This window comes from Delphinus delphis, chromosome 1 (assembly GCF_949987515.2).
Source record: "Delphinus delphis chromosome 1, mDelDel1.2, whole genome shotgun sequence".
Lineage (NCBI taxonomy): Eukaryota > Metazoa > Chordata > Mammalia > Artiodactyla > Delphinidae > Delphinus > Delphinus delphis.
Window position 1 is genome coordinate 178,368,039 of NC_082683.1, and position 15,699 is coordinate 178,383,737.

The following is a 15,699-nucleotide window of genomic DNA, read 5'->3' on the forward strand; positions in this document are numbered from 1 at the left end:
GTTTTTACAGAAAGAGCAAAATCATAATCATTGATACTAATTTTCTGCTACTAAAAAATTAGAAAATATGTTTTTTGAACTTATATTTGAACCAGATAAAATATCCTTGCATCCTCCAATATAAGTTTCTTTATAAAAATAATTTAATTTTTTATGTATCAGAGTTATCTTATCAAATGACTACTAGCATAGAGTTGTTTGAAACCACAAGCAAAAGAACTAGATATTTTATAACTTTATTCAAATAAAGTCAATGTAATGGACTTTTCTCAATTTGCTCCTAGTATTTCACATGAAATTTAAATAAGGATTATAAAAGTTGTTTTATTTTCGGAATTAATAATATTTTTTAAGGTTTTAAATTTACTGCTCTTTCTAAAGAAGGCATTGGCCTGAACTTTATAAAATGTGAAATTTTTTATTTGCTCATATGACCCAGAGGAAAACAAAAAGTACATTTTATTTAATTCATGCATTAATTATTCACCACATAAAATGTTTTCTGATGGAAATATTACAATATATTTCAGGAAATGTTCTCAGTTCTAAGTGAAACTGTGTTGTAAATATTAGTATTTCACAAATGTATTCTAGAATCACAAAGAAAACTTAAATCAGGCTATTCTCCATAGGAGGGAAAAACAATGAACATATTCATAAAGTCTATTTTGATCTGCTCTTTTACTACTAAATCTGATTTTAAAGTAAGAAGCTTTCCTTTGATTATAGGTCCTTAGGAGCCCAAAGTTTCCTGTTTCAAAATTGTTGCTTTTCATACCAGGAAATCATATGAACTGAAACACGGTTCAAAGCAGAAAGCCTTACTTTCTAAAGCATGCACATGCAAAGGGACAGTTTCCTGCATTTTATTCTGCATAAGAGCCATGTTTAGGAATCCTGCTGTGTTTCCTGTCTGTGAATGGAAGTTTGAGCTTCAGCTACAACATGCATGTGTCGCTGGCTTCCAAACTAATAGAATTTAAATTACCAAGTTAAGTAAGGTCAGGAGTCAGATCCAACAAGATCCTTTAAAAGTGAATATAAATTATGGAGGCGCAGTCAATGCCTTACACACAATTCTGAGTGCCAAGCTATGCAATCATCTCACACTTAAATTCAATAAAAAATGTAAATATTCATTCAACATTTGTTCCAAAACAGTACTGTAGAAGAGTGATATCAAAACAATTTGTTTAACCTTCATAGCTTCATGATAAGAGACTATTTCTCTCTTGTTTAGATTGAATTATTTATATATGTATATAACTAAATCACTGTGCTGTACACCTGAAACTATTGATAACACGACATTGTAAATTAACTATACTCTAATTTTTTTTAAAAAAAGAAATAATTCAATCTAAACAAGAGAGAAATAGTCTCTTATCATGAAGCTATGAAGGTTAACAAATTATATATATTATACATATAATTTTTCAGGTTCTTTTCCCTTATAGGTTATTACAAGATATTGAATATAGTTCCCTGTGCTATACAGCAGGCCCTTGTTGGGTATCTATTTTATATATAGTAGTGGGTATATGTTAATCCCATTGGGATAAGAGAACATTTCACCCAAAATATAGAAACCTCATTTTAGCTATAGAAATTTAGGTTGGAAGTATTAAAAATTTTAATACAATGGTTTTGCAGTAATGGATACCTTTATAAGTCTTAACTTATTCTAGTTTTATCTGGTTGATAATATACTGAAAATCCTCTTCTCTGAAAGTAAAATACATAAACCCTTGAGTAATATCTACCATCAGTAAAGAATATCAGTCTTTGTTCAGTAATTTCAGTTTATGTGTACTTTGTGGCAAAAATGAAAACATGTTAGTTCATTCATATTTAGATACTTGGCTTGTAGAGATTCACGAATCACAATATTAAGTTTATTTGAAGTAATCTTTCTAGGCATAAGTCCCTGTAATAGTTTGATTCCTACAAATATGTGGAAATAGTAATCTTGCCAGACCAAATACTCAAGATATGCCCATATAATGTCACTGACAATTAAAGTCATGGAACCGTAAGTTAATAAATATTTTAAGGGAGAGACTGGAGATTCGCTTCTCTTCCAGGTAGACGATACAACAATATTTGTCTTTGTGAATGCTTCCTCTTAGTTATGTGTACCAGGAATTATATCAAGTATATATTAGCTAAATAATACTGGATCTCTTATTCACCATTATTTTGAATTCCCTAGGGAAATGATATCATGATTTATACAAAAAATCCATAGGACTCACAAGGCATTTTTATCATTATTTCAATAAAAGTAACATCTCTTTTTATATACCAGTTTAACTAAAGAGAAAAGAATTAGAAGGATTAGGGGATCAATTTTAAGAAATCTAAACTGACAATACATAGATTGTTCTCTACATGTTTGGAATTTGTATGCCTTTCTCCCAGCCTTCCAGTATGACATAATAAAAAGTACTTTGAATTTTTCTGCATTACGATACACAAACTTGATTGATATTTTGGATATTTCCTAGCTCTGTGCCTATAATAAACTGTGTAACCATTATGTAACATGAGAATAATGATACCCATCTTCTACCTCATAGAAATGTGCAAATTCATATAACACATTAATATATAAAGAAAACATGTCACCTGTATCCTTCCACACATAATAATAATATTAATATATCCTAGAAGAATGATGATCCATAATATCAGTTACTTTGGTAATAAACTGAGTTATTCTATTGCTGGGTACTGAACGTGTGTAGGCACACATGTGTGTGCCTCTGTGTTTTAAAAGAAGGTCAACTTATAAATACATTTTCCTGGTGCCATTTCATCACCTGGTTGTAACTCTACTGTGTTCCTAACATGACATCATGACCTACTGGAAATAGAGTAGTGCTAGGATACACGAACGTGCCTTCATCGTAGGACCTTTTCCTGAACGTAGAGTCAGGGTTATAGAGTGGTTAAAAGCAAGTATTCTGGCATCAGATAGAGCTCGGTTTAAATACAAGTTCTACCCCTTACCGGTTCTGTATTCCTGGTTATGTAACTTAAAAGATTATCCCCAGTTCCCTATCTGAAAAATGATAATTATATTATTACTTTGCTCAAAGTGTTTTTCCAAGCAAATCTAAAAGATGACTCATGAAGAGTGCATAATATAGTGACTGTCTCAGCAAGTGCTAAGTAAATATTAGTAAATATTATGGTTCATAATCTTATATGAAAATACCATAAAAGGGAGAAAAGAAAAATAAATAATTATGAGGTGCTATATAAAAGTAAAGCATAAGTATGAAAAAGGAATGACTCATATTTTGGTGCAGTTCCTCTACCAGTGACTATATTTCATAAGAAATCAAGGTGCTATAATCAAATTCTTGGAGGTGAAGTTTCCTCGGTTAAAGTTTTGTGAAATCTGAAAAACAAAATAGGTATTTAAGCCAAAGGGGAGATTTATTATTCTGTACTGCTTCTATGAATTATTTTTCACTATTTCTATGAATAATGGGAGAACTCTGGCTTGACTTTTGGTACTTTTATTGTCAGAAGCCTAACATAATTATTAACCTAAAAAACCAAAGTTTAACGCTAATGTTTGTGAGAATGAAAAAATATATTTACATATTGCCATGGTCTGATCTGAATGTTTGTGTCCCCTCAAAATTCATATGTTGAAATCCTAATTCCCAAGGGTATTTGTAGGTGGGGCCTTTGGGACGTGATTAGGTCATGAGGGTGGAGCCCTCATCAGTGGGATTAGTGCCCTTATAAAGGAGATCCCACACTGCTTCCTGGCCCCTTCTACCATGTGAGGATGCAAGGAGAAGTGTGTGACCAGAACAGGACCCTCACTGGACAGTGCTGCTACCCTGATCTTAGGCTTCTAGCCTCCACAGCTATGAGAGATAGGTTTTGGTTGTTTATAAATTACCCAGCCTGTGGTGTTTTGTTACAGAAGCTTAAATGGACCAAGACACATATTGTACATGAAATGATTCTAGAAACATATTTATATAGTTCAGTAAGGAAATGAAAAATTCATATGGCTACTCCAACAATTTTCATATACATTTAAAACTTCATCTTTTTAAAATTTATATTAATATAAGTTATATATATAATATATTAATTATATATTATATATTAATTAATTAATATATTATTAATTAATTATAATAATAATTATATATTATAATATAATATATAATATATATATTATATATAATTATATATATATTTATATATAAATATTATATATAATTATATATATAAAAATATAAATATAAATATAAATATAAATATAATATATAATATTATATATATAATATATATTATAATATTATATATATTATAATATATTATATATTATATATATTATATATATATTATATATATTATATATATTATAATATAATATATATAATATAAAATATAATATATATATTATAATTATAATATATATTATATATTAATTATATATTACATATTAATTAATTAATATATTATTAATTAATTATAATAATAATTATATAATTATATATATTATAATATATATATTATATATATATTATATATAATTATAATATATTTATATATATATAAATATAATATATATAAATATAAATATAAATATAAATATAATATATAATATTATATATATAATATATATATAATATTATATATATTATAATATATTATATATTATATATTATATATATATTATATATATATTATATATATATTATAATAATATAATATATAATATAATATAATATATATTATAATTATATAATTAATTAATTAATATATTATATATTAATTAAATATTAATATAAGTTATATTAATATAAGTTATATATATTATATATAATATATATATTAATATAAGTTATATATATATTATATATAATATAACTTTTTTAAAGTTATATTATTTTCCAAATATTTATCAAACAATATGGTTGAAAAAAGCTAAAAGTGTATCTTCATAATAGTAAGACTGGAAAACTTTATAAAGAAGAAAATGTATCTTATGCTTAAAACAGCGTAAGTACCTTAATTTTCAGAAAGGTAGAAAGTGTCAGATTGATAAGATATATGAGACATTCTTTTCCATACTTCACATGCACACAGACACACACACACAGCTGACTCTATTCAACTTCTCTCAATTTTTTATTGAACAGTTATTCATGTCATAGGTTATTGAGCATCTGTGGAACAAAGTGGTATTTTAAAATAAATCAATTCACCCAGCAGTTTGAAAGTGTTTGTAATCTGGATTAGTGGCTCCCTTAAGAATAGTTTTACAGCCTTAATAATAGACTTAAACTGTGCTAGCTGATTTATGTCTGAAGACATTCTGGACTGTTGCTAAAGAAAACAGAGGAAAATGAAATCACTGGAGATGTGTTAGTTGAATCTTATAGGAAAGAATTCCTATAAAATGTTTTCCATTAAAATAGGTTAAATTATAATAATATTTGAAAGATCATCTAAATTTAAATCTAGAAGCAACATGGCTAGTAACTCTGGGTCCCCTGGAAATTTCTTTTTATCGGTACAAATTCACAGAAAGACGTTTCTCCATTTTCAATAAAGACTCAGTTTAATAAGTTCATTTAGTCTGTGGTCTAAGAAGAGATATAAAATAACTAGTTACATTGTATTTAGATGTATTTTCAGAATCACAGAGATAATTAAAGAACAAACAATATTATGGTCTAAAAAATGCTGGATTTGGAATCAAATGCTAAGTTGTATTTTTAATCACATCAGGTAAATGCTTCATGACTTTGAGCAAATCAACTGAGCTTCTTGAAAAATAGTGATCATAATGCTTATCCTGGTTTTCATAGCAAAAATAAACAAAACTTACAAGAAAATAGTAGTAAAAATCTCACCAAAATTCTAAAACCAAATAATTTCACAAGAATTCAGGCTCAAATAATCGATTTTCTAAAGCTAATAATTTGATAGAATAATTAACATTATTCCAATCTCTTGGCTTCATCCATATCTAAAAATAAGATAATTCATCTACATGTTCTCTTAGGCACCTTTCAATTTTACCGTTATTCTATGAATATAAGGTTTACTAGTAGTAGGTAGAATCTCCATTAACTATTAACTCACCATTTCAATCCAATAACTTCAAAAGTCAATGTGTAATTTTATGTCCAAGCGAAAAAAAAATTTCAGATTCTCTAAAGATAATGTTGAATAATCTACAAATTTATGTTACTTATTTTCCACTATGGTCAGACCACATCTTTTCCTCCTCCTTCCCCTCCCCCCCTTCTTTTCTTTCTCCCTCTGTCATATGTAAGACCTATCTTTCTGTTGTTATCTGTAAGAGAAAATCAAACCTAGTCAGTTACTTTTCTATTTATGAGTTAAATCTCATTTTTGATTATTTGTTCTAAATGTACAATTAAGTTATATATTCACACATCTTTGGTTTTCCGTGTGTGTGTGTGTGTGTGTGTTGTATGTGTGTTTAATTAAATCTCTGCTTTCTTTGCTGTCTGTGAAATTTGAAACTTGGCTAATTTATTATCTCGATATTATTTCTCACATTGGTCATTAATTTTTTTCCTTTGAGCCTTCAAAACTGTCATTCAGAAACAACAAATGTACAAGGGTTTCAATTATCTAATGCCTTTCCTAGTGCTTTAAGCCCAGAAAATCTTACTTTTTTCTTCTTTGTTTAGGATCTTGAATACTATTATCATGAACTTGCTAACTACATGGTGGATGTTTTCCCTTAAAATTTAATTAATTCATCTTGGTTCATAAGAAAAAATTGAGAAATAATTTTGACCTAATTTTAGTTGTTTGTTTGTGTTCTTTTACTAGGAGTCTTGTAAAGTGTTTATAAATATGTAGGTGTTAGTTGGCATATATGTTACTCATTTTGTTTTTTATCACATGCTTAGGAAGTTACACTCCAAAAGAACTAGCTCAGTTTTTAACAGACCAAAGTCTGAGAAGCATGTTTGGAAATGGATATTAAGGGTACGGGGTAATGGTGGAAGAAACATAAAGTTGGATCGGGCAAGATTTATTGGGCTCACTAAGTGTTTAACGTTACAGCCTGGGGAGTCAGAAAGAGTTCTTAAAGTTGTAACAATTGGTACAGGAAGCAGGGTATCTAGGCCACGACTGCCAGCTACACAGTTTTATGTTGCATTTATTCAGTCCTCCCACGCTTCTGTTTGGATTTAACCAACCTAAGTTAGATGTTTCAATAATTGGCATTTAAGGACAAGAGTATGGAATTGGGGCTCTTGTTAAAGTGGTCCTGTGTCATATGTCTCAGACTTATCTGAGTGTTTCATATTGAATTGTGTGCCTAGATTCCAGTAAGGAGCACGACTGACATTAAGCTCAGAGAATCATCCTTATCCTGTGACCAGCGTTTGTGTGTCTAAAGCAGGCATCAATCCCCATTGCATAGAGCGTTCAGGGAAAATGCTGATACCTTGAGCATCCTACAGCTGGATTACGTGGTTGCTTGTGTGAAGGAAGAGTAGTTGCCATGCTGAGATCCACAATTCTGAACACAGCTCATTGGGACCCTACAAAATGCTTCTGCTGCTGTCGCCTATGCTTCTGGAACAATAGAGTTGCTGATCCCCATAGCAATAAGGAGAAGTACCCACAGGTCCCTGTGGCACTGCCTGGGGGTGAATTCAAAACTGAGTTAAGCCTCAGGTCCTTAAAATCTGACAAAGCAATGACAGACCCATAACTCTGAAGATACTGACTTCAGATTCCCTGGAGCAGGCCGACTTATACATATGAACAGGGTAGAAAAGAGCTCCCAGAGTGTCTGCCAACCAAAGACAACAGCAGCAACAAAACTGGAGGAAATAAACAACTGCAACAGAAGTCCACAATTAGTCCAACTAGAAAATTCTTAATTCACCAACAGAGTTTATTAAGACCAAGAAAAATACAATAAAAAGGGAGCTGATTGGCTTTGTGCCTCTACAACATAGGTCCCAAATTAACTTTAACATCTCCTGAGATGTACCGATTGGCAAACCTTTAGGGCCTTCTTTTCTGTTTGAGTTGGAGCTCAAATTATAGTTACGACTGAAGATCTCACTACTTTTAAACAAAGACCCTAAATATGGAGATTGCTCTAAAATTAAGGTAATTTCTATACTCTTAGCAGAGTTATCAAATATAAAATAGAGGACAAAGAGGTATGCCTCATCTTAACCATTAGAGCTATTTATCGCCTTGCCTAAATTTCCCATGGTCATAACACCCATGGCCCCAAAACATCCCCTAGTAGACATGAACACTCTTCCAATGAGTAATACATTAAAATTAAATGAAATAAAACCTTTGGTGCTTACAATCAGTTGGACAAAATGGGACCCTATGAACCTTCTGTCTGCCCAATATAGTTAATAAAATCTCTAAGGATTGTACAGAGCTTTCAAGGATTGAAACCCATTATAAGAACTATTTAGAGAACAGATGATAATCACCGCTGCTTCTCCGTTTAACAGCCAAACTGACCTGTTCTTAAACCTGTTCTTAAACCTGGGAAGAATGAATGGTGCCCCACAGTAGACGGTCCCAACCTTACTGCCCCACTCCCACATATTAAGGCACCATGCCCAATATTGTTGAAATTACTGAATCTATTCAGTTGGCAACTGATAAATACTTTGCAGTCATAAATTTCACTAATATGATTTGTTTGGTGCCTGTTTTGACGGACTCAGCCAGTTTCCCTTCACCTTCGAAGGGACACAGTACTCCACTTAACTATACATGGGGCACCTCAACAGCCCTGCAATCACACACAGCCTTCGCAGGCAAGATCAACACTGCATCCAACTTTCTCTGCAATACAGGTATGTCATGACATTGATGACTTATCATTCAAGGAGAGTCATTTGACACCCTCATTCAGGACACAGAAACATTCACAAAGGAGCTCACGAACAGGGATGGGCCACTGTCTCACACAAAATACAAGATCCCCTCAACTTAGGAATATTTCTAGACATTATTTGCTCAGTCAAGGGGTTCTCTATCCCTGTCACTGTCGAGAAATAATTATTGATCTGTGAGTACCGACAATACTAAGACAAATCTAATACTTTTAGGCCTTTGGGTTCTGGAGACAACGTATTTCTCATTTACAATTTTTTTAAAGCTCATTTATGCTGCTACTCACAAATTGGCCTACACTGAATGAGGTCCATTACAAGAAAAGACTCTAAATTCTCTCCAAATTGCAATACAACAGACAACTGCATTAGTTTCACCTTTCCCTCTTCTGCCTCTACCCCCAGATTCCTTCACTGCAGAGGCCTCCTCTAGGACCTCCTGGAGACTCACAACAGCTCACAACAGCTAAGTTGTCCACAGGCTTCCAGTGCAAGAAACTGTCCTCCTTGGTCTCATGCTCACACCATCGGAGCAGCAATTACAAGGCATGTATCCATAAATATTTACATAAAATTAAGGGTAATATGATAATTAAGGCCCAAAATTTATGACAGATGTGGTACAAAGAAAATTATATAAATTTGAGTAGATTTGAAAGGATGACTCCATGTTGAGAAGGAGATCTGTGTCTGATTTCAAGAAACATATACTGAACACTTGTGCAAGGCACCGTCCAAGGCACGTGGGATACAATAACGAAAAGATAGATGTGGTTTAGCGATAATTCCCTAATTTCAAATTTTATACCTCAATATCCTCAGTTGGAGAGTATGACGTAGAAGAGAAGTGAGAAATTAAGAATATGAGAGAAGGTAGAAAAATGGATTATCTTGGAGTCCAGGAAGATGTATTTTTCATGGAATGGAAGGGGTGATGAATATTGTCAAATAGTTCCTACTGTAGCTTTTCTTCCCTCTAACACAGGGGTCCCCAACCCCCGCACTGTGGACTGGTACTGGTCTAAGGAACCGGGCCGCACAGCAGGAGGTGAGCGGCGGGTAAGCCTGAAGCTTCATTTGCCACCCCCATTGCGCACATTACCGCCTGACCCATCTCCCCACCACGACCCGTCCATGGAAAAATTGTCTTCTACGAAACCGGTCCCTGGTGCCCAAAAGGTTGGGGACCGCTGCTCTAACATACATGTCATAAATAATATCTATCATTACAGAGATATGAGGAAGAGGAAGAAAAGTTATAAAAGGTCATTACTTTATCTAGAACCATAGCATTGCCCAATGATGGAAGTTTGTTTGTTTGTTTCTTTTAATAAAGGTTAGGCATCTTCCACTCATATAAATATGTTACAGAAATTATTGGTGATCTTGAGAAGTGAATTTTCTAAATAGCAAGTTGAAATATTTACTAGTTAATATGTCTAACATAATGTTTTTTTGAGTTGTGGTGTTCAGAAATACATTTTAAGTGTTCCATGAAATTGCCTTAATTATGTCATGTTTCTATATCATATAGCTCTATCAATGCGGCAGCACTACTTTCTTTCATTGTTTTTCTTATGAACTCAGGTGACCTTTCACTGTGCAACAGTGGAATGTTTTTATCTTTTCTGAAGCTATAACATTTATTTTCTCCTCAAAATAATGTATTTTTAAGGTGAAGTAATAATATTATCAGCATCAAAATTATCATTACTGTACATTTTGTAACTACGTTTTTTGTAGGTCTCAAGGCATCTCTTCACTCTTCTAATGGTTATTTAATATTGACTGTTGTATTTCATGTTGATATGTGTCTGGTAGGTTAGAATCAAAGTCTGGCTCAAATCTAGACTAATTTCATCCTCATTAACCTTTAGTTCATTAAGGAAACTAAAAAGCAGTTTTCTTTAACCAAATGACTCATTTTATATCTAGAAATAACCAAATGTGTCAACATATTTTCTTTGTACATAAAATGTCCTTTTGGGGTACATATGATTTGGTTTTTATGTATTGTACATACTTATATATGTGTGTATAGAGAATTTTCTTATACACCCGAATAGTTTTAAACTCCAAATTTGACTTATAAACAAAAAATCAATAAATGGAAGAGTACTTATTAAGCACACAGGTTCAACACAGCAAGAAAGGAAGGCATTCAGTTAGTTTACATGATCAGAATCATAGTTTCATTGCCAGTTCTGTCATCTTCACAGTACAATTCTCACTCATCATTTTCTAGAATTTTCTAGAATTACAGGAATACATAGGCTAAAGCAATGGTTTCAACCACATGTATATGTGTGTGTGTAGACCCTACTTACTGTAGGGTAGGTGAAGGGGGCTATCATTCTATCACCTCCAGAATCTTACAGTACAGAAGAAAACACCTAAGCATATAAAGTTATGAAAAACTATTATAGTCAGTTCAATATGAGTACAGCATCAATTCCACCATACCCAAACATTTTACACACACACACACACACACACACAGACGCACACACACACACAGAATCCTCTTCTCTTTTTCAGCATTTGAGAACCACCACCCTAAAGCATATAACAGTTATGAATAAATGAGACTGTGGAAAGAAAATTTCTATGATATATGTAATGTCTTAACTAAGGAAGAGATTCAATGGTATAAGACTTGGTAGATATGAATATTTATATTCTTATGTAAAGAATCTATATAAAATGGTATTATTGATCCAAGTATACTGTTGCTGAGCGATCATCACTCCCTTATTAAGACCTAGATGGCTTAGATCAACCTTATAACTTTCTATTCAGTTCTGATTTTGTAGACTCCAGCACCCATGCAACAAGAAGTTGTGACTAAAGGCTTACTTTACTTCCTGTGGCAGGGTAAAGTGAAAGAATGATGTCATGCAGTTTAAGATATTAAGTGAACAGAAAGCCATGACTATGTAGTTAAAATAAAACAAACAGATTGGATGCATTTAAATAGCTTCTTGCTAATAAGTGTGCCAGTGAGACTGTTTTTTCTCTTTCTCCCTCCCCCAAGCCACACAGCATGCAGGATCTTAGTTCCCCAACCAGGGGTGGAACCCACACCACCCCGTGCAGTGCAAGCTCGGAGTCTTAACCTCTGGACCGCCAGAGAAGTCCCGTGCCAGTAAGAGTCTTAAGTTAAGGTACATAAATAATGCAAGTAAGAAATGCTTTCCTGACATTGAAAATAAGATAAGAATTAGTAGAGCTAGGAAATATTATAAAAAAGAATAATAAAATGGACTAAAAATATTCGAGTCAAATTTTTATAAGAGAAAAGTGAAAGAAAATTACAGGTGAGCTGAGACCCATGGTGTGTGTGTATGTGTGTGTGCCTGTGTGCGTATGAATTAGAATGCACTTGAGGTTTGTGAATATATTTACTTTTTATAATATTACAAGGTATTTATCCAAATCACAGGAATACTTCCTATTATTTCATTTATAAATTTAACTGTATTGACACAGACATTTTCTGAAGCAGTGTTATCCACTCAAAAACGAAGAAGCAGTGAAAACTGATGAGATGAGATCTATATTACTCTATGTACGTTGGCACAGAATTGTTTGCCATTAACTATGAACGATTTGCTTAACACATTTCTGCCTTTTTTCTAACTGATGAAGTGATAATAATAAACCTCCCTACTTAACCTCCACTCTGCTATGTGTTGAGAATTGCCCAAGTTCACACACAGCTAGTAAAAGTAGGAGCCAACTTTTAAACATAGATTATCTGGCTCCATGTCTAGTGCTTTTACCGTCAGACAAAATAATTGAATAAATGAATCTTCCCAGGAACAGGGACAGAGGAGAATAAAGAATGGCTAGAATATAGGAACTTAAAATTAGGTCACAAGCAATTGACTTGGTATGACAGGCATCAAACATCCATGATTAGGCATTGTTAATCTGTGTGTATTACACAAGACACTGAAGGGGAGAGAATTTGGATATCGTAAATCCACCCAGAAGTAATTAAATCCAAGAATAGGCATGAAATGTTCATGTCCACTTTCTGGTATGTTTACTGACTCATTCCAAGCACCTAGATGAGAACATCTGGACCTTGGTGGTGCTCAGTAAATATCTGTAATTCTGGAAGGTTATAAGACAGAAAGTATCTGGCAGATAATGAGTTTGTTATTCACGTTTAGGAATTAGAACAGGGAGGGCAGAGAACAAAAATTTGCCATCCCTCAACCCCGAAGTAATCATTGAAACCACAAGATACATTGAGTGCTACAAAGCTATGTGTTGAAAAGAGGAAAAGTCTTTTCCAAATCCCCAGTTTTGGTTCAAGTGGCAATTCCCACATTGATTCCCAAACAAAGCACTTTGGGATCTCAAAGCAGATGGTGGAAAAGAGAGAGGTGGCCAGAAATTGGTAGAAGCTCCTACAGCGAAACCTAGTGATTAAGAAAAACAGGCTCTGATGTCAGAAAGTGATAAAGTTCAAATCCAGGTCTGCTACTTCCTAAGTTTTTATTTTATCAAGTTAATGTGTCTAAGTCTCTGCTCATTTACAAGTGGGAATAATATCATGCGCCGTATTACCCTGCTGGGCAGATTAAATAAAACAAGAAAGCGCTTAGCATTGTTCAGGGATCGAGAGTAATGCTCTGGGAGAGATGACCTGCAGTGAACTTTAGCCCACCCTCAGGTAGATAATGAAGTACTTTCTGGAATCTAAAGATGAAGCCCCATCCTAGGGGAGGAGGTGAAGGTGATCGCTGCCTCTCCTTGGGGTCCTGCGTTCTAGAGCCAATCCCGAGACAGGAGATTAAACGAACCTTCAGATGGAAGATCAAAGTAGCAGCATCTAAAATGAGCTGTTATAGGCAGAAACTGAACAGCAAAAAAGGGGAAAAAGAAATAAACCAGTGCAAACAGGGAAAATAGGAGTAATTCATGATATGAAAACTAAGGATAAGAGAATTTTAAGATGTAAGAGATAATGAACCCTGTTGAAGGTTCTACAGTGCTTAAACAAATTACAACTAATTTAAAAGGCCAATGATTTTGGCTAAAAGAGATTTTTAATAATTGAAGAACAGTACTGATAAAGTAGTGGGGGAAAAACTGGGAGATAAGGAATAGAATGGACAGCATGTATGAAGTCTTCTGAGAGTTTAACAGCAAGAGTAAAATAAGAAAAAAACAGAAAAAAAGGAGAAAAATTTCTTGAGATTTGGGGAAACCTGAACATATTTGAAGGGAGAGAGAAAAAACCAAAACAAAACAAAACTAGAGGTGGAAAGGACGGAAATTGTATCAGAAAAAACTGGAATTACAAGGATAAGCATATTTTAATATCTAAAGTACAATTAGAGCTTTTTCTTCATAAAAAGGATTGTGAGAAGGATACTGATATTGGAAGACTCAAACTTCCCAGCAAATTAAAGGGAAGACACTTTATTTATATAGGGAATTGACTGGAGGATTTTGAGACCTCGAATAGTAACTATGAGAAAGAAAGCAATCAGAGGAAAAAAGTTATGAGTCAACTTGTAATTGGCTACGAAAAGTCAGAAATGAGCAAACCTTTGATTTTCTGCATCTGAAATGGTAAGTTAGAGAAAAGAGGAGATAGTGAAGCTTGACATCTGAGTAAAAAGTGAAGAACAACACTCTGAATCAACATGGAAAACTACAATAGAGCCAAAACCTACATTTAAAAATTAACTTTACTTTCAAACATGAAGCTATAAAGTTTTTTCACAGATGAAAACTTTGTTCTTACTGGGACATGGTGTGACCACTAACTAGTGTTTCTACCACTGTGAAGCAGATCTGGACTCACACCCTAGAAAGCCTTCAGTAGAGGCAAAGTGAAGCAACTTGGCTTGTGACATGTTCCTAAAATACTTCCTAAAATAATGTCTGCCAGTTCATTATAAATAAAATTAAATTTTATTTGTGAATCAGGTCAGGTCAAATGCTGGTATAAATTTAAAATTTTAGAAATATATGTTTGATCTCATTTGAGCTCAAAGAACTACAAAACATATTCTAATAAAGCAACTGTAAGAACCCTAAGACGAGCTCCCCAAACCTTGCATGTGCCAGAGCTGTGTTCTGCATTGAACTAGAACTTTAATTTGCACCACCTCTGGTGGTAGCTGGAAGCCCTGAGCAGCTTCATGCTAAACAAACGTTCCTATTTTCTATGTACCATCATGTGAAAAAGGTCGGAAAGCATCTAAAACATTTTTCTTACATCCCAAAGTGAAGCCTCCTTAGTAAATATTTAGTAAATTCCAAAGGAATACATATATGGGAAAACAAAATTAGAATATTTAAAAATATAATAAAGCTAGAGATTATTAAACCTTAAATAATTTAGGATGCTCAAAATAATTTAATAAACAGAATTTGCATTTATTACATGGATTCAAATCTATGATGTAGAGAAAACAACAGTCACTCTGTCAAAATGTTGGGTATTATGATAATATAGAACTTCTCTCCAAAATTCAACAAGCTCAAAAGTAGACTCGTACCTTTGGTTGGTAATTTTGGCACACAACTTTTACACTTGTGACTGTGTTCTCCCAGTGGGCTGAATGGTACCACTGCTTTGACATTCAAAATGCAATTTTTAAAGTTGAAAATGTTTATATTTGTAATAGTTTCTTTAATTCTACTTAATGCTTGGGAGTTTGTGTTAAGTACTAAGGCCATAATGACAATTATTTATCGTGATTTAGATGAAGCAAATGGAAAATAAAATTAAAAAATGCAAATCACATGAAGATAACATCAAGGGTTC

General features: G+C 32.9%; 1 protein-coding gene across 29 annotated transcripts in view; it reads right to left on the bottom strand.

Annotated features, from left to right (window-relative positions):
* Positions 1-15,699, bottom strand: part of KCNT2 (potassium sodium-activated channel subfamily T member 2) — a 414,242-nt gene that overhangs the window by 26,808 nt on the left and 371,735 nt on the right. The window contains exon 26 of one of the 29 annotated variants that reach the window (XM_059998718.1): positions 153-3,406. The exons of the other annotated variants lie outside the window; for them this stretch is intronic. Coding sequence (XP_059854701.1) covers positions 3,347-3,406 — 60 coding nt within the window. The 3' untranslated portion in view covers positions 153-3,346. Of the gene's footprint in view, positions 1-152; positions 3,407-15,699 lie in introns of those variants that run through there. 29 annotated transcript variants of the gene reach the window in all.